The sequence below is a fragment of the Centropristis striata genome, chromosome 23 (assembly GCF_030273125.1).
Source record: "Centropristis striata isolate RG_2023a ecotype Rhode Island chromosome 23, C.striata_1.0, whole genome shotgun sequence".
Taxonomy (NCBI): Eukaryota; Metazoa; Chordata; class Actinopteri; order Perciformes; family Serranidae; genus Centropristis; species Centropristis striata.
Window position 1 is genome coordinate 12,249,793 of NC_081539.1, and position 19,994 is coordinate 12,269,786.

Below are 19,994 nucleotides of genomic sequence, written 5' to 3' on the forward strand. Positions count from 1 at the left end.
GCGAAATGCTTTGTAACATATGAAGGAGAACATGTGGCATGAGTCAGAAGACTTACTGATTGGCTGCAGGTATCTCTGGCTGTAAAATGCTGCTAAAAACTGTCCTCAACTTTTAGTTTGGCTGCATAATCCAACAGTGTCATATTTTACATGGCAGCTTGCCATTTGCCAAACACCGTCGCTGCTTGGTGTGTTTTTGGTGTCACATTTCATTCGACTGAAGTGTGCATCATAGCCTATGTACATCTACAGCCTGGTGGTAAAACAGTATGACATAGGAATGGGAGCCAAATCTGAATGGCTTGTCTAATCCAATGTTTTGTGGGTAAGGGTTAGGACTGGATTTCTTTATTTCACAGTTTGTGTGTTGGTATACACTCTGGATACCAAAATGTATCTGCACAAGCGCTGAAAAAGTGTTGGATTTCAGTTGATTTGCATCATGCAGATAACACCACAAGCCATTATATCTCCCCGAAATCTCAGCTTTGAAGCTTCCTATTGCCAAATGTCAGATTTATATCACATTGATCTCAGCAGTTTCTGTATGGAGGTGTGATGAAACTGTGATTATGTGGCACTGAGCTCGTCGCCTACAGCTCCACCATCAGAGAGGAATAGAAAACAGGCCACCAGGCCACCATTTAGACTTCTATTGGCTTTGATGTTTCAGTTTTTCAATTGCAAAGATCAGACATCATGTGCTAAATTTGTGCATTTAATGCAGATTGTGTGGCTTTTACTACAAAAACTATGCATCCAAGGATTCAGTTTGAAGTTGGTGAAACTGAAATCCGGTGCTTCGAAAGTTGTGGCTTAACATGGAAAGTTTTCTGCCAGTGACACCTGTCTGTCTGTCAACACGTCTGTGCTACAGCCGTTGTGAGGCGATTGTGGGGAAAACACTTTTATGCCAGTTTGAATGGGCATCCGTTCACATCCACTGAAACTGCCAAGTCATAGCCAGACACGATACAGCAGTTAAGAGTGTCTGCACACAAATTGGCATAGACTGTCAACAGGAGGACGTCTAGTCAGATCGAAAAACATTGGGGATTGAACTGGCCACATCAAGCCACCACAGCAGGTACGTTACACCAGCGAGAGCGCTCAGACACTTTCCCATGTATAGTAGAAATGAATTGCTGATGTCACCACTTATTCATTTATAGCATTTACTTGAAACTACTGTTCAAACTTCCCACTTGATTTTGTGCGTCAGTGGCAGAATACAAATAAATAAAAAAAAACCTGCAGCATCCTTTAGATTTTTCACATTTTTATTTTTTTTTCAACTGATTTTTTTATTCAGTTACAGCAGCACACGAGAACTACATGATGAAAAAAATGTAAAACTACCAACACTTAAAAAAAGACAGTATTTACACGAATGTACAAATTTATACATGATTCCAGAAAAAAATGTGCGCATGACACTGTCAGATTATAAATGTAATGAATGCAAACTCCAGAGATTTTTTTGCTTTTCTAAGTTGAAAATGTTATCGTTGCTCTGCTAGAAGCAAGTAACGCATGAGGAACATGATGACAACTGATCATCCATAAGGCTCAGGTGTCAGGTTTAGGATTTTAGGGGATATTAGACATTTATATTGAAAGGGCTGGGGTGGTATCAGTGTCCGACATGACAGAGGGGCGTTTGGGAACTGCATGCATTTTACTGAGCCCTCCTTTGCCAAGACCTCCAGCACACATCTTCACAATCCTCATCAGGTCTTGTCTGAACCGCACTCCAATGAAGACGTACAGGAATGGGTTCAGGCAGGCGTGAGTGTACGCCAGGCTCTTGGCAATCTGTCCGGCTATATCAAAACCACTTACAATGTCACAGTCGGTGATGGTTGTGTTGGCTGCCTGCGTGGCCTCCACTATCAGCAGACTGTTGTGAGGCAGCTGAGAGAGGACGAACACGAACACCACAGCAAAGATGACACGTAGGGCCTTGTGCTTTTCAAAACTCTTGGCTTGCAGAAGTGTGCGGATGATGACGGAGTAACAAAAGATCATAACGAGTAGAGGAAGTAGGAAGCCCATGCAGATCTGCAGGGACAGAACCAGGATCTTAGTCCGGTTGTACGTGTTGTTCCAGTAGACCAGAGTGCAGAAGGACTGCCCGCTTCGGTCCGTCTTCACCTGGGCGAAGATGAACTCAGGGAGGGCCAGAAGAATGGAGAGAAACCAGACAAAAAGGCAGGCGAGCTTGCTGTAGAACAGCCTCTTTTTCTTCAGGTTCTGGGCCTTGGTGACTTGTACAATAGCAATGTAGCGGTCCACGCTAATGCAGGTGAGGAGGAGCATGCCGCTGAAGAAGTTGATTTTGTAGACGGCTGACACTATTTTGCACAGACTGATGCCAAAGTTCCAGCCCTTGATGGCGTCGACAGCCCAGAAGGGCAGCATGCACAGGAAGAGGAGGTCAGCCACAGCCAGGTTTAGCAGGTAGACGTCGGTCATTGTTTTCAGGCGGTTACGCACGGTGGTGTAGATCCAAACCACCAGCAGGTTACCCACAGCGCCGAGGATGAAGATGATCCAGAGGAGGGGTGGCTCATACTGCCCACGGAAATCCCTGACCCAGCCTCTGTCACACATGCCGGAGGGTTCAGTGGGATCGGAACCATAGTCATCTGGGTAATCTGAAGCATCCTGAAATCAAAAGCAGGAAAACTCATGATCTGATGTGATATTACATAATACAGAGGTGGAAGTATATTTACATGTGTTGGGTTGTTTTGATGAGATACCTCAAACTTTTAATTGTCCTCTCTCTCTCTCTCTCTCTCTCTCTCTCTCTCTCTCTCTCTCTCTCTCTATATATATATATATATATATATATATATATATATATATATATATATATTAGTGTGGTATTGATACTTAAGTAAAAATTTAATGCAGGACTTCTACTTGTCTCACCTATGGCAACATACACACTGGCTTTTTTTCTAACTTTTCATTTCCTGTCAGGCTTTTTTTTTCTTTCTTTTTTTTTCTTCTTCTGTCCTTGTTAACCAACTCGCAAACTGCTGTCAGGGTTTCACAACATCACATGCTTTTAGTGGGGATACAGTGATATGACATCAAACGCTGTCGGTGACGTACAAGCTAACCAGAGCGTACAAAAAAACTGCTGTCAGGTGCAGGTGTTGTGCCTGTGCAGGAGAAACCACACCACTGCACAACATCCTGCTGCTATCCAAGCCTAGGGGTGCGGGGGTAGGGGGGTAAACGATCCTGAGGGGCTGTAGAAAGGTGCCCCCGCGGCAGAACTCAGTACCCCAGAAGCATCAGGTTTAGATTTAGGGCAGAGATACCCAGGAGGGCGACAGTGAGGCTTAGAGTCTCACAAACAATGGAAAATTTGATGCTGATACGGTTGCGAATGTGGCATTTGAGTATCCCACAGATGTCTGCTTTAGATAAATCTACTGTACCTGGAGCATGAAACCATAAACATCCACATAAAGAACGGTAAATATATCATGTTTAATATTGAGCACTGACATGGTTTTGCTCTCACAGCAACCTCAGTTTTTTTTTTTTTTTTTACCATGTTTACTTTAAATAATACAGCATTAACACACATTGAAACACACTTGCACAAAAAAAAAAGTTTCCCAAGTAGCGTTCTTCTTTTTTCTGCTCTCACCTTATTTTTTAAACACAATCAATCATACAGACATCATTTTCTATTTAAATTCTCTTATTTTTACATTTTCTGTATAATTGCTTTATGGTATTTCCACTGGTGATAATTAAGTCAAATGAATACTTACAGTCCCAGCATAATCAGTTCCTGTGGTTATGTAAGTTGTAAATGGCTCCTCCATGTTATCTACAAAGAACCAGAGAAAATATAACATATATGTAAAAATGTAATAAAGATAAAAATAAAATATAACATATGAGAGAAAATTAGCTTAAAGGGCGAATAAAAATGCCCTGTGCAGTGCGACAAATCACTTACCAGTCAGTGATGAGACGTACAGTAGAGAGCAGCAACCTCTGAGTCACAGTTCTGTTTCTTTGTCTGGGTTGTTCAACTTGTAACTTTAACAACCAGACTCATGTTCACTTGCTTATATGGTTTCCCTTTAACCACATGGTCACGTGTGACACATATCACTCCATCTCCTTCTCAGTCTGCAGCAAAAAAACAACACACAACCCCTATTCCCTTCTCCAAATACAGCTATATATATATATATATATATATATATATATATATATGTTAAAAAAATTGCATCAAAATGAAAGGCAGCTGACATTTGCACAGTGGCAACAGTTCGCCAGTCTCAGGGAGAAGCCGTGACTTTTAGACTTAACCCACTGAACCATGGCCATCAAACAAAATAATACACCCACATTCCTTCCACAGTCGATTAGGTTTTATCAAGTCGAAGCCCGTTTTTGGCACACTTTGTATACACAGGTGGAGCACTTAACGCCACAGTGGAGTGATGTATGAAACTGAGAACTGTGAGGTGTGAGGTGTGTTTAAAGATCAAACTGAGCTGGTTGTCAATGTTGTATTGTTTCAGACAGTGTGGCCTTAAATGACTGTCCAAGCAACAATTCTATTTCCTTTTAAGATGTCTCACTGAATAAATAAGTGTGTTAACAAGTGGGGGAAGTCTTTTTTTTTTTTTTTTTTTGGAGGTTTCGATTTACTTAAAGTCAGTGACGATAAAATCTGCCTTCTCAAAAAACATCCTCTTTTTTTTTAAACAGAAGAGATGTTGACCTTTGTTGTTCATTTGAAGAAATAAGAAGAAATTCATGGGAATCATTTCCTGTCATGCTGAGAGTTATAAAAAAAAATGATACCAGTCTTATGTTCATATGGTAAATATGAATCTGGACCCAGGAGGTTGTAAGCTTAGCATTTTTCATGTATTATTCTACAAATGTCCAGAAAGACGAGCAATTCACTGCACATGCTGTGCAGAACCTGTTTAGGCAACAAAACTATTTGGTTATGTTTCAGAAAATATAGTGTTTTAGCTTTGTATATAACTTGGGTTAGAAAAGTAGATAAGTTACGTAACCGGATACGAACAGTGGTCTCCGAGATGAAAGAGTTTGTATGATACATCTTTCCCCACCATGAGTGGCATTGATCTTCTTTGACTCTCAGCGAGAAAGTTCATACAAATTTTCCCATTTCAAGAGTTTCTGAAAGATGCCTTTGATTGGATGTTGATATCTGCATCTTATGAAATATGATCCCTCAATTACATGTCGTGAAATGGCCACAGTTTAAAAAGTGGCCAAAGTTGTGAAACAGATTTACTTGGTTAGGTTTAGGCAATAAAAAAGTTTAGAAAAAAAGGTTTGGGTTAAAGTACTTCCGTCCTACGTCATACATAGTTAATTATGAAGGTTAACAGACATAAATTTAATAATTAAGAAAAGTTGGCTTTTGGTTTCGTAGGTTTCATTAACACTGGTCTTCTGGGTAAAAGTCCTGTGGTTGTTTGACCCATCTCACCACCCAACCTTCTCCCAACACAGACTTTGTTGATCTTTATACTATGTCACCTGACTTTCTTCTTTGCTCCTGCCATAGTTGTTACAGTCGCTAGCAGTTACTGCCCCATTACATAGGATATATACAAATTATACTAGAGCCTGCAAATTAGCCTGCTCTTTAAAAAACACGCTCATTTATTAATTTCTTTTTCAGTGTCATTGCTTTCAAGCTACAAGGGATTCATGTGACATCCTTTGAAACAACAAACTCTCTGTGAAAATAGGGAAATCCGGAGTTCATTGGTATTTGCCAAGTTTAAAGGGAAATGAATAACATGACAAATTGTCACGTAACTGACCACACGGGTACAACACATGGTAAAGAAGAAAGTCCCTGTCATACCAACTTCGTCACATGAAGCAAAACAAAGCTGATCAAAAAAAGCAAACTCATCCTGTGACCAAGAAAGGGACTAAACATAGTGGGTTTGAAATCTCTACAAGTGAAAAAAAGTATTTCAATCAGTGTTCTGGCTGTGTTTCCTGTGATTGTGTGTCTTACTTATGAGGGGCTGTTTTTTTTTTGTTGAGGCCCTCAGAAGAAAGCACCCCACTCCTGTCCCTCAAACAGTTTCACTTCCTGGACTGATGTAACTTTTAGCATATAGATTCGAAACAGAGCATGTGGGTTAGCAGCACTTCAGATTTCTGCCAAACGCTGGTTGTGTTTCTCAGTTTTGATCACAGCGAGACAGAGAGAAACGGCTCTGTCTTGATCAGATGAGTGCTTTCCTGGGAACAATCTGCTGAAGAAAGTGGTCGACTAAGAGGTTTCACTCACGGCATCGCTAGCTGCAAAATTGTGGGTAATCAACTGCTTTGTTCTGACCATATAACACAGTGTGTGATAACAATGCTGAATCAGGTCATAAGTTGTAGATTATATATGTGCACTGAGTCATTTTAAACCGTCTTTTTTGATGATTAGTGGTTTTGATTGCATGAATAATTTTTGCCCTATTCTGACAGGCATGTCATACTGTATCTTTGCCGTGATGCAGATCGTTATATTTACAGCGGACAAAGGCCTTTGGTTGATACATTGAGTTTGCATGTTTTTATCCAGTTGTGCACCATCAGGAGAGGACGCAGTGACAACTATTAAACCCTGTAAACCTTCCATAAAGATTAAACCCTCCAAACCCCGCAACCAGGAGCCCTACTAGCTACCATATGACTGCTGGCCCTCAAAGTCTTGGATCACCACTACTTTTATTGCATCTTCTCATAACTTTTTTTAACTGTTAAAAACAAAACAAAAACACCCACACTTCACAAATGAAGGGCCTCATCTCAGTTTGATTACACAAAATGGATTTGACTAAGCACTTGGGATCTCCCAGTCACACATGAATAGTATGGAAGCCTTTATTACAGTCCTGGGCTACAGAGAGTCACAATGGCTTGGTTAGAAACATACATGACAGCAAAAGGCACCAAATCTGCATCATATTAACGTTTATTTCAGATCTATGACTGCCTTATATTCTATCTAATATAACTTTCATTTTGACATGTATCAATATATGATCATTACAGTCAATGTGGAGCTTCCTCCTCCTCCATGCTCTTAAAAAAAGTCACATGCCATATGACCTGACAGCTCTCTAACTGCTGGGTTGGAGAGAATTTTGGGGCATAAAATGGTTTCACAGGTACAAAAAGTCATGAATCAGTCAATTGTATGTGAGGGGAAAACCCCAGTCTGTATTATTAGCCCAGCATTCTTTATATTACCTTTTGAGCTATTGCATGATCTCATTTAAAAGGCACGTCAGCAAGTTTCACAAATAATAATGTAGTCAAATCATGCAGCTGCAGTGACTCAACTGTTGCAATCTGTTCGAGTGACTACCCTGAGAAAACAATCAAGAGAAGCATGTTTAGGTTATCGAGGTAAATAGTACAGTTTAAAATAGGAAATACAGTAATAATGCACTGGTTTAAATTTTCACCTAAGATAAATGCCACATAAGATGGTAAGAGAGAGATTTTCTCGCATTATTTGCATGATCTTATGTCTTACAAAATGTGTTAACATCGTGCATTGCTTATCAGGCGATTGATAATGTTGATCATGATGACACCTTTTAGTTTTATCTTCTTGTTACCAGAAACAACTGACCACATGATTCATTCCACAGTTTTAAAGTAAGTTTCACATGATAATCATACTAACTTCTAGAACCATGGAGCTAAAATGACACAGAAGCCAGCTTTAGTGTTGCATCATTTGCTGAACATACAGTATAGCCTTCTGTATGTTGCAGATATGCGGTTTAACGGAACATTTTAAATCAACAAGATTGAACAAAGAGCAATGATTCTCAGAAGTGACTAAAACGTGCATCTGATATCTGTTAATCTTGATCTGTACGTGTCAAACTCAGAGTGACATTGAGCTCCTGGTAGCTGAGAACTTGCATAACCTTTTACAACCTTTATCATTGCCACCAGAGTAGCATGGGACTGTTGGCCTTTCACAACCCACACGGGTAAAACCAATTCCTCCTGGTCAGGAGGTAGACCTTAGAGGCAGAGAAAAATCTGTGGTATAAAACGAACCACAAACATGTCTATTTGTGCTTCTCAGTTCAACCTTGACCGTTGAAACAGCAATTTACAGGACAATCCCAACTAAAGATCCGTACCTTTCCAGAACTTTGAATGATTCTAGAAGTCATTTATCTTTTAAAATAAAGTGGTACAAAGGTACAATACTGGTGCAAGGGTTACTCACAAATCTTAAAAATAAAATCAATTTTAAAAAACACGAGATTAGGCTCTGTAGGGGTTGTAAAGTTGGTCAGTCATCCAACTACTTTGGCCGAAACTAAAATAAATGAACAACTACTGGATGGATTGCCATGAAATGTGTTATACACATTTATGTTCCATTCAGGATCATTTACCATTGCAGTAACAATTGAGATGGTCAGCCAAAGACCATCAAACTCCGGGGTCATGTCTGATATGCAGCCAATAAGGCGCCACAGGAATGAGTTCTTAAACCAGGAATTACGTTAGCATTTTAGCACCGTGGGGTCTAACCTCTCAAACTCCATGAGGATTTTGAATAGGTTGGTGGTTGGATGTCTAAAATATGGTCTGTGGGTAACACAAGCTTAAGAGATTTTTGTTGTACGACATAAAATTAGTTAGTTAATACTCCCACTTGTGAATTTTGAAGTTTTTAAGTGTCCTTAAAAAGGCAGTTGCTTACAAGTAGCTAAATGAGACTACATCGGTTGTGGTGCAAGAGACATCTTAAGATCTTCAGTCCAATTTAATAATAGACAGCACCCGATATTGGAATTAAGTCGAAAAGCAGTACACAGTCATTGTAGTCATTTGCCTCATGTAGTAACATAATGATGCATTTTACTAATGAGGCAAGGTCATTTTTTTCTCTTTAAGGCCACCGCAGGTCAGACTGAGATGGTTCCAGGGCCCTTGTGTGATCTAGGGCAGTCATCTGGTTTAATACTGCACCTACAAATCTGACTAAACAATAAACCTGCTAAACATTAGCATGTTAGCACTATCGTTGTGGGCACATTAGTATATAATGTTAACATTAGTTCTAGCACCGCTGTGCCCATGTTACAAGCCAAATAGTCTGGCTGTAGTCTTGTTTTTCTTTTATTTATGTTATTGTTAATCTGCATCTGTGGTTCTGATTGTACCACCAGTTGTCTGTGGATCTGTATTTGAGTTTTTCGGCAGCGCTTGGGTTGTGTTGAGAACCACTGTAAGCTTATAAAGTTTTTTGAGTTATTGAGCTATACAAATAAAATTGCCTTTGAAACTTGGACCATATAACTTGTAGACATGGTGGGCTCAATGGACAATTACATAATAGTGGTGTAACTGTCTCAGAGACAGTTTCATTTTTGTGCTTGTTTTTCAGACAAATTCATAATCATTTAGGTCCATAAAGTCATAAAAAGGTGATTAAAAATGCAATAGATACGGTTAAATATGTCTAAAGGGTACTTAAAATGTCTGGTTAAAAAATGTGTTGCCCTTTATGTAAGGTTATTATTACAAAATGTAACAGGGTCACAGTCTGGTTGAGGGCATTGTGGGTAATGTGAGTTTGAAATATGAGGTCGTGTCAGAGGCGTTGTGGGTCAGAACAACATGATTACAGATGAAGAATGTGCAATTCTGCATGTGGTCCAGGTGGCAAACATGGTAGTTTTTTTCCTTTTATATGTTTCATGTTTATGTGAGTGGGAGTTTTTTGAAACTTTTATGTCTTTATTTTTTGTTGTTGTAGTTTTTACAGTGTCGGCTGCAACACAGAGAGAGCCCATAAACCTTCAAAGACATCTATATGAATCGTGGTCATTATTTCATTGGACCAGTGTAGTTAAAAGTGGTAAATGGGAAATCATAGTGTAACAATAGAAGAGAAGATTCATCAAGTCCTTTACATAGCTAAAGGGATCTAAAGTTTAAATCTAAAGATAATTTAAATTTACAGATCTAAACTGTACAAGAAGCAAATGGTCAAAAAAGTTGGAGTAGGGCTACAGCAGCAAACCATTTTTATGTATTTTATTTATTGTCGCACTGCTTTCTGGAGTCAGCTCTTAAATGTCATTGTACATGTGTATAGTGACAATAAAGGCATTCTATTCTATTCTATTCTCTTCTATTCTATTCAAACCATTGTGTTATTTCCTTTAAAAAAAAAAGGGACACATTAACATACTGTATAGCCTGTCTCTGCTTTCTTTAAAGATGTGTGATTCTGACATCGAAATAAGTGTTTAAACCCAAAAAGATAGTAGGTTTGTAGGTTTTCAGCCAAGCAATATGCATTTGTAATGAAGGACTGAAAGATAAAATCTGTTGTTACTTTTGAAAATCACACCATCATTGTTTTTAAACGCCATAAAGCACCCCGGACGTCACCTTAAATCCAGAAACTGACGTTATTTCTCGCAAGCAAAAGTGCGCTGGGTAATTCTGGAGAACCAAAAAACACCAGAAGCTTTTGTCTTGCTAGTGAAACTGAGAAAACCCCTTTGATGCCTTTGTCAGTGAACAGGAAGCTACTGTGAATGGGTACACCACTCACACTGACATGTATTAACAGGTAAAGTACTGTCACTGTCGCTGCTGTCAGCAATGCGAGAGATTGAGTTTGGTACCGAGAGACACTCGTCACCACTTCCTGTGCTCGCTGTGATTTATTTCTTGTGCTGATAGACAACTGTTCAGCGTTTGCATCTTATCTGAAACTATCAGCAGTTTTCTCATGACGGTTTCTCATCAGCTGCTTCTAATAGAAAACAGATGCACGCACGCAAATGCAAATTCACATGTACTGTATAAGTAAACAAATCCAACACAAAAATGTTTTTTCCCCCTGATCTATATTTTGGTTTAGAAACCCTAGCAGGAAGATAAGAATATATACTTATTTTCATACATATATCACCTTTTATCTCTACTGTTTTGACAGCAAAACAAAAAAAGAATATTAATTTTAGTGTTTTATGCCTTCAACATGTGGTACCTTTTCCCCCCGCCCCTTTGTTCTGCACCTATAGGAAGAAAAGTACACCATGCAAACAACTCTCACCAAAAGCAACACAAGTTGAAGTCAGGACAGACTGTGGCTTCAAGAGTTTCACTGAAAACAAGAGGGGGGGTGACGGTTGACTGGCTGGTGACCACTTTGTATCTGCTACTATCTTGATCCACTTTGGTTAACACAACCCAGACAAAAAAAACAATGAGGTCTTGTTTTAGAAGCATGAAGCAAAGATGAAGCGATTAAAGGTGTTGAATTCAAAAGCAATTCTCACACATTGTTTATGTGTAGGTGGTAAAATGATAACCTAATTTAGAGTTTTGCTATAAACAAACAGCCAGAGGAAGCATTTTCACAATCATTACCGTTGCTGTATGGTTTACCTGGTCAATCTCTCTTCTGATTCAGCATTGAATTATACACAAACACTTAAGATAACATCATAATATCCAGTGTTGGGGAAGCTACTTTTTTGAACTCCAAATCTGCCCCAGAAAGAAATGTAGTTTGGTCAGCTAAAGCTTCTCAAAGTAGTTTGAACTACCCCAAAAATAAAATAAAATCACGTTGACAGTGTATACTATGTGATGCAAAATTATATAATAATAATAATACGAAAGTCACATACCAGGAAAAAATGCCATTTCATTGATTGTATTTCAAATAAATAAAAAATAACAAAAAAACTTAAGTACCCTGCAAAAAAATCAGTTTTGCAATCTAACTTGTATAATCTTAACAACTGACTTTTGCATGCTTTCACTACACAAAGGTGAAAGGTCAAGTGTGTAAAAGAAAGAAGGGGTACGGTTAAAGTTTTAGTAGTTTACTACACTAAAGAATGAACTGAATCCCTATGCAAATATGAATGTAGTCAAACTACTAGCAAGCTCCTGTAAAATGTAGTTTAACTAGTAGTTGCATTATACAGTAGAGAAGAAGAAAAAGATTACTTTATTAATCCCACAATGGGGAAATTCAACCTCTGCATTTAACCCATCCTTTTTTTTTCACACAAGTGAACACACCATGCAAGGAGCAGTGGGCAGCACATTACTGCGCAGTATGTAGTTCACTTCTCCCAAAACAGATAATAACCCCGCTTACTATCGTGAACATGCATGCAGCTCCACCGGATAGCCCAGGCCTCATCTGTTACATATATATGTTATAGTGTAATACTAGTAAAGCCCATGAGGGTGTTTTTGGACAGTCTGACAGCTGTTGAGAACATGGTAGCAAGTCTACACACACCAGCTCAGCAATACTGAATCATAATCATAATCCTCATAAGGCTTTGTATAATTTGTTACCGTAATTGCATGCATTTAGGCCACATTTAGTCACTGAGATCATACATTCTCATGTCGGCTTTTAATGGTTTATAGGAGAGGTAACGTGTGCATTATGGCAGTCTGGCGCCCCCTTGTTGAACCAGCAACCTAATCAGTCTAAAATCTATCATAATTCATTCATGTGTCCTTTTATTTCTTCGACCTTCCTATTATTTATCAGTCTCACATAACCCTGAAGCCACCTGCATACAGTGGGGAAAAGGAGGGATATGACCCAATTTTACCTTTGAATAAAATGAATCACTTAGTCACTTTCAATCTCAAAAGAATGGTGTTTTATATGATTAAATATGCCACAAACCTAAAGTAAAAAACATAAAAACAATATGACCACCTACAACGCCTCACTAAAAATGACCACACACATTTGTTAACAGCTTTTATTACCCCATACTTTGCACAATACAAACAAATGCACATCTAGTGTAATATAGGGTAGATGTATCATACTCTACAAGAGCATTACTTCATGAACATCATGTATATATTCATTTTTTTTTCTCTTACACTCCGTCACCCACAGCAATACGAAAAGTACACAGTTAAATTATTCCGGACAAAAATATTCTATGCCCTTTGTGTAGGGAAGTAGGGAAATCATTCTATGTCACTATCCACGTCATTCAATATGCAAAAGCAGAAGAAATAAACGCAAGAAATTTTGGTATATTTCCGATGATCAGACTTTCACAGAATGTCAGATCATTGAAAATATTTTCGCGTGAAATCTTTCGGTAACAAATTAAAGCAGGTTTGACCTCAAAAAGATAGGAAATATTACTTTGAAGCTGTTTACTTTTAATAAACAAACTGGCTTTTGGTTTGCTTGGGTCTAACAATGTTTGAATTGTGACTAGAAAAGGAGGCTGCTAAAATTAAAATATTAATGATCTGAATAACGGGATGCTAGAAAGCTAAATATCACCTCTAACCATCTGATAGATAAGACTGCAACTCTTCAGGCAGACAGTGCGTATCTGTCCAATTCAGCAAAATGGACAAGGCCTCTTCAAACAGGGACATGATAGTAATTGCATAGAGCACTGAGGGAAGTCTGCTAGCTACTGTAAGTGAACTCCAAAAATCAGGCGTAGAAAAAAAGCACAGCTGAAAAAGGCTATAACTTGCCACTACTTCATTAGTGTGATCAGTTGTGTGTACTGTTGACCTCCCCGCTCACACTGTACTAAAGCCAAAAACTACTGAGGATACCAGATAAAGCGTGAATAAACAATTCCTCGTGGAAGTGCTTTTTTCTGTCTCTCTCGTCTTACAGCAGTGGAACCGATGGTTTCTTGTCCAAACCCCAGACATAAATTTTGGTCCTGTCTTCCCCTCTGGACACCTGTTTAACCAGCTGTCTTGGGTGGAACTCATTCATTGGGCTCATATCTGAAACAGACAAGTAATAACAGCGTTTCAAAAAACCTGAAATTAGACAATTTTCTTTGTAAGAAAGTACATTTTTCTAAGTGAAAAAGGTAGTGTTTGTATCTGCAGAGACCCTGCCCTCTGCCTTTTCTCTTTTCTTCTCATTTTGCTGTGTTCAGGACGTATTCTGGGCGTCGTCCATTGTGCAAGAGCCTATGAAAACAATAGACACAAAGCTCACCTCTGCAATCGTTTTCTGATTTCTTTGATCTGCTCATTTTTCTTGGTCAGGATCTCCTTCATGTTGCGGTAGGCAGCAGTTTGCTGGAACTTCTTGTCCAATTCCTGCACACCACACACATACAGAAACACAAACACATGCACCCATCCCAACTGTCTCAACAACTGGGCAGTATATCACCTTTATCCACCACAAACACAAAGAAGGTAAGCACCACAGGGACGTACCTTCTCTGCCAAGGACAGCTGCTCCTGCACTCGGAGAAGCTCATGTTTGGCAGAGATCAGGTTCTCCTGCAGATCCTTCTGGGAGGCAGATTTGGCACTAAGAGACCTTTCATAGTCCTCCCTCAGAGCTGCAACTGTGTCCTCAAGACTGCTGATCTCCTGGGATTTAGAAGCCAGCTTGAAGGGAAAAGAAACAATGGACAAGTTGAGATGGAGTAAATGACAGTAATTTCTTCAGAATCGAAACCTTATTCCTACACACAGTGACAAACAAAAGAAGCGCTTTGCACAGCTGGATACATACCATTTAAGGTCCGAGTTAGCAGATAAAGCCAAATGACAGCAAATGTTCAGATGCAATATAAGACTTAACGGAGTAAAGCAGTAGAATGGAAAGCAAACTCAGAATGTCATGAAAGACGATGCTACTTTGCAAGCCAAACTCCAAACATTACCTGCTGATCACCTTGCACCTTCTGAAGGTCTTTCAGAGCTCTCTCTGCCCTGGTTCTCTCATCCAAGGCACTCATGGCCTAAGAAAATGATTGAGAGTTATTAGCGTAAGCTTGTGCATGAATTTCATCATGAAGATGCTGTTTTTATAAAATGTATGACAAATTGTTTTACCTGGGATTCTAAAGTCCGCAGCCTGGCTTTCAGTTTATCATTTTCCTCCTGTAGTCTCGCTATCTCCTGCAGAGTATACATTTTGATGAGTGCACAACTTTCTCCAATCAGTCTGTATAAGTTATTTGTGCAATATATTCCTTTACCTTGTTAAGAAGTTCAGACACCCCACCTTCATTCAGTGGTGCTAGCTTGGGTTTGCTTATTTCCTGGTTTATCTGGGAATAACGTCAGAACTTTAGACAGAACAATTCTTATTTCTTATTTTAAAACATGTTCACTTTCACTTCCCGTTACTGTACGAGATGGAACAGTAAAAATAAAAATGTGTCTTGCTTTTCTTAGAGATGTGTCTCCCTTTTTTAGAAAGGTGCGGATAGCCAAACCTGTGCAAGTATTGCATTACAAAGTCGATTTGTTTTTCTTTAGCCGTGCATCGTGAAACCACACGTCAGCCTCAGTGATGTGTGACTGCTGAACCGCAAGGCTACGTGTGAAGGGCAGATGGTCTGAAATGTAAGACTACTTAAAATGCACATGAATACTGTGCTGCTCTCTAGACACTGAATTCCATGTGGCTGTAAATATCCTTTGTACACATGATTAATGACAACTTTATTGATGGTGCTGTCTGAAGCTCTACTTGTGATAGAGCTGCACATTCTACTCACCTTATCGGCGGTTTTAAAGTCAGTCTTCTCAAATTCAGCCACTTGTTCTAACAGCTCCCTGTGCAGGTAGAAAAAAGAAGAATTGGACAGTGGAATAATAACGAAAATGTCATATAAAGGAATACAAGAATCATACATTATCTGTACATTTACAGAACAAATGAAACCTATAAAAGGTATGTAAAGTGAATGTCAATATCTTGTGAGCAACGCTGAATAGATTAAGACTGATATGATAATGTGTACTCCTCACACAACGGTCACCGCAATGTTTTTCGACATTACAATAATACTATTTGGCAGTTGTGTATATTTGGAAAGAACAAAAAAAACACCCTTGTTCCTGAAGGCAGTTAAGCACTTATGCTACAAGATATATGCCTGTGGTGAAAACAACAGATCTCTGAAAAGCTTAAATGTGGTTTTTAAAAAGCAGCTGAACACACGTAGACTGTGATATGGGGCGTATTCCTTGCCTAAGACACCGTATCAGTCACGTAGGGCTGAGCCCTGTGAAAAAACACTTTGGGGCTTATTTATCCACCCACCAAGTGCACATTACAAACAAAATAACTTTTCCATAACATGCTCAGTGTTTTAACAGGGTGAAAGGTTATAGAGGTGAGGAGTTATGCAAAGTTCACCTGAATATCATAGAGGTTCATGCACTGTGCAGCTTTACAATGAAGATGAGTTAATACCTTGATAAGAACCATCAGCTGCAGTAGTGTGAATTTTATGACATTTTGTTCTGATGCTGAAGATCAGATCAATGGGCAGGTAGTGAATATGGAAAAGCCTCACTTCCTCAATCTTACTTTCAAAAAGAGGAACAGGATGATGTTTGGGCACTAGTTTGACATTCAAATCTCTATATCAAAGCCAACGTTTTGAGCAGGTGCCATTCCTATGATGTCATTTCAGAAGAGATCCTCTAAATTGCAGCACACCGAGTTATAGTTAATATTACTATCTAACAACCTCTAAAACCTGACTATAATCGTGCCAGAAGGCCTTAATGCATCCTTGTCAAAGTGTCAAGGGTGAAAAGTGCATTCTGACAGCAGTTTAAATGTGATTTATCTTCATTACTGGTATCAAATGTACATGCCTGCATTGCTCTATGTCCAGGCTTGTAATACGAAGAGTCACTTACTTCGTAACAACCACAAGAATGGCCTTTTGGGTTATTCTGACTCTATAGAGTTCGTTTTAACACACCTGGCCATAAAGTTTGTGCAACTTCAAAAGTATGCAGTCATGAAATATGATCTGCTAGTAAACTTTGACAGTAAAATAAATGAATATTAACTTTATAAAAAGGAATAAGTACATTTTTAAATGTAAATTTGTCACAATACAGAAAATTTAAGTAGCAAATTTACCTTGGCCAGGTGTAAGGCTTAAATAGTTAGTTTACCCAAATTTGAAATACATTTATTTAATGTATGCCTAGTAGTAATTAGCAATGCAAAAAAAACCCTTTAGTTTCAGTTGGGAAAGCTTTGAAATATACATTGCTATGACTTCTGTAAATGGAATATGTGGGTGACTAAAAGAAACTAAATAATCATTTGAAAAATACAAAAACTCAAAGCGTCTTTCATGGAAAATGGTTTCCTTCTGAAGGTAGTAAAAAAAAAAAAAACAACAACAACAATATATAGTCAGGTTTGCAAATTACCCTGAGGAACAGGGATGTTGCTTCTGGGGTGATACATTGCTAATACATTCTTTAAATTATTTTTTATAGCTTTAAGATTCATTAACATTCACCGCTCTGCTCTCCCCTCCTCTATAGTATTGTGCTGGTGATGTAAGTCTCACAGTATATTTTTTTATTTGGGTGAACTGATCATAAAATGTCGTGAGAGTGTGTGGCAGAAGTTGTGGTTTTTAGGTTAACTGAACATCACTGCAAAAAGGAAACCATTGTAATGGAAAAAGGGTTAAATTCACATTGTCAACTCGAGCATGTGGCTTGGCAGTGACCTTTTTGCCTGGTATATACTGTAACGTGCACAAGATCTAAACATAATCAGTACTGAGGAGGAAGTGGTACAACGTGGAGGAGTTTTTCTCATGAACATGAAGGTGTATTGCTTGTATTGAGGCCCGTAGCTTTTTTCCTACTTTGGTGTGGCACTATGTTTGATCTTGAACCTGATCCTGTCACATCACTTTAAAATACTATCATTTTAATGTGCATACAAGATCCATATATTGTGCAATAGGTGTGAACAAGTTATAGATTTGTGCACACCAATAAATATTACCATTCAGAACTGAGGAGGCACTGTGTGTTCAATAATATCATTATAAGAACATTACTTACTCTTGCAGGAATAAACCTGATGGGATCACCTTTTGTCAAATGTTTGCAGTGTGTTTTCAAGTCTATTATCTCAACAACAGGAAGTGTGAATCTGCTTCCTTCCTCGCTGCTCACCTGTTCTCCAGCTCTGAGATATCACTCTGCAGTCGAAGATAAAACTTCTCAGCCTGTGAGAAGAGCTGCCTGAGCAGCAGCACATTGGTGTGGGCAGTGTTGATCAGCTCCATCTCCACTTCCCCACGCACCACCGCCTGCAGCCCATCCAGCATCTCCTTCACCTCGTCCACTGTGAAGGTTTCCTCCACAAGCCTTCACAGAGAAACATATAATTTACTTCTATAGCACAAGTCTTAAGTGGGTGTTAATGTACATGCAATAACACCAAAAACTTAAGTATGACATGTCACCTGCTATCTTTGAGTTCCTCAAAGCATGAATCAATAGTCTTTAGTCTCAGGACCCTCTTTGAACGTGCAAATCGCATGTAGTTGATGACTTCATTCTGATGGTGTTCATTAAACCCAAATTCAGCCTACATGGGGACAAGAATCAAGAAAATAGTCATGAGATTGTCACCAAATATCAAAGATGGACAGAGAAATAGAGAGAGAGAGAGTCTGTAATGGAAACCTCAACTAGCTTATGAGCTAACTTGAAGAGGATTTCCCCAGCTAATATGTGACGGCCTGTTCAACATGATCTTGCACACACAACGTGTTATCTCTGGGGATGCTTGCTAACTGTCTACTCTTCTGTGAATAAAACACAGCGACACGATTAGCATGTTAACTACTGGAAGCAAACAGGTGGCCTGGCTGCCCATAAACAGCAAATGATCGCAGTTACTTACCATGGTGGCTGTGCAGCTAACGTTAACGTTACTAAGTTAGCTAGCTTGTAGACTGAGAGGATCCAAAAGAAAAGGGTGTTTCAGCCTCTAATGGGCCACGCAGCGAAAAGACGGTAAGCAAATGGTAATATGCTGGAGTCGAGGGTTCTAGGAAACTGTTGTACTTATAGGTTGACTCGGTGAAGAGGCTAAATAGAGGTTATATCATAGCTATAAGATTATCCGGCAGATTTGCTAGCCTAGCAATCCGGCTAGTGTTTGCCTTCAGAATGCCTTGGTAACGGAGAATAGCGTCATTGCCTTGGTTACGAGAGGTGCGTTCAACGGCGCTACGCACAGCACGGAAGAAACACAATATTGTTTAATAGCTACTAAAATATAAGATATGTTAGTGAAACAATCATTTTTATGATAGCCAAACTTCATATATACAGTGGTGGAATTTAACTAAATACATTTACTCAAGTAGAATTTTGAAATACTAGTACTTTACTCGAGTATTTCCATGTTTTGTAACTTCTACTCCACTACATTTTTAGAAAAATATTGTACTTTTTACTCCACCACATTTCGCTGCCAGCTTTAGTTACTTAAGAATTTAAATTTAACATGAAAACATGATCAATTTCAAATAAGACATTTTAAAAAATTAAAACTCATAACAGTATATTAAGAAGTTAAAGCCCCGCCTTGATTAAAACGCTGCTTACATAAATGCATCAATAAAATATACATTTAACTATCTGAGTTAGGCCATTCTGCATAAGAAGCACTTTTTATTTTGATGCCAACACTTTTGTACTTTTACTTAAGTAAGTTTTAAATGCAGGAGTGGAGTAATTTCACAGTATTAGTACTTTTACTTATGTAAAGGATCAGAATAATTTTTCTACCTCTGCAGTAAAATAAATATAGACATTTAATTTTTATTATAAGCATTTAACCACCTACAATGTATATGTTTTGCCTAATACAAGCCTTCACTTGGCTACTTTGTATTTTGGTTTCTGTTAGATGTTGCTATTTTATTATTTTATTATTAGTCTTTCATTTTCCTTTTTTTTTTTTTTTTTCCAAAAAGGGTTTGTTTGTAGTAAGGAAAATTGACTGAAATTTCTGAAAGGAGTTCATCTTAAAAAGATGCCACTGGAATGGGGAAAAAAAAGGGTTAAATTCACATTGTGTACTCGAGCATGTGGTTTGGCAGTGACCTTTT

At 38.6% G+C, this 19,994-nt stretch overlaps 2 protein-coding genes across 3 annotated transcripts; both read right to left on the minus strand.

The window, feature by feature from the left end:
- Positions 1–1,281: 1,281 nt before the first annotated feature.
- Positions 1,282–4,148, minus strand: ccr9b (chemokine (C-C motif) receptor 9b). Its single transcript, XM_059327117.1, has 3 exons — positions 3,989–4,148; positions 3,798–3,856; positions 1,282–2,667 (listed from the first exon to the last, which is right to left on the minus strand). The coding sequence occupies exons 2-3, from the start codon at positions 3,849–3,851 to the stop codon at positions 1,609–1,611; spliced, it is 1,113 nt and encodes a 370-aa protein (XP_059183100.1). The 5' UTR covers positions 3,852–3,856; positions 3,989–4,148; the 3' UTR covers positions 1,282–1,608.
- An 8,674-nt stretch (positions 4,149–12,822) lies between these two features.
- On the minus strand, positions 12,823–19,073 carry lztfl1 (leucine zipper transcription factor-like 1). Of its 2 annotated transcripts, none has more exons than XM_059326700.1 (10): positions 18,779–19,073; positions 18,336–18,460; positions 18,043–18,237; positions 15,594–15,651; positions 15,069–15,140; positions 14,923–14,988; positions 14,751–14,828; positions 14,296–14,454; positions 14,069–14,172; positions 12,823–13,848 (listed from the first exon to the last, which is right to left on the minus strand). In XM_059326700.1, exons 1-10 carry the CDS (start codon positions 18,779–18,781, stop codon positions 13,830–13,832), a joined length of 879 nt encoding a protein of 292 aa, XP_059182683.1. In that variant the 5' UTR covers positions 18,782–19,073; the 3' UTR covers positions 12,823–13,829. The 2 variants fall into 2 exon arrangements, with proteins under 2 accessions (XP_059182683.1, XP_059182682.1); XM_059326699.1 differs by having other exon boundaries at positions 14,296–14,472; positions 18,779–19,068.
- Between the last annotated feature and the right edge of the window lie 921 nt (positions 19,074–19,994).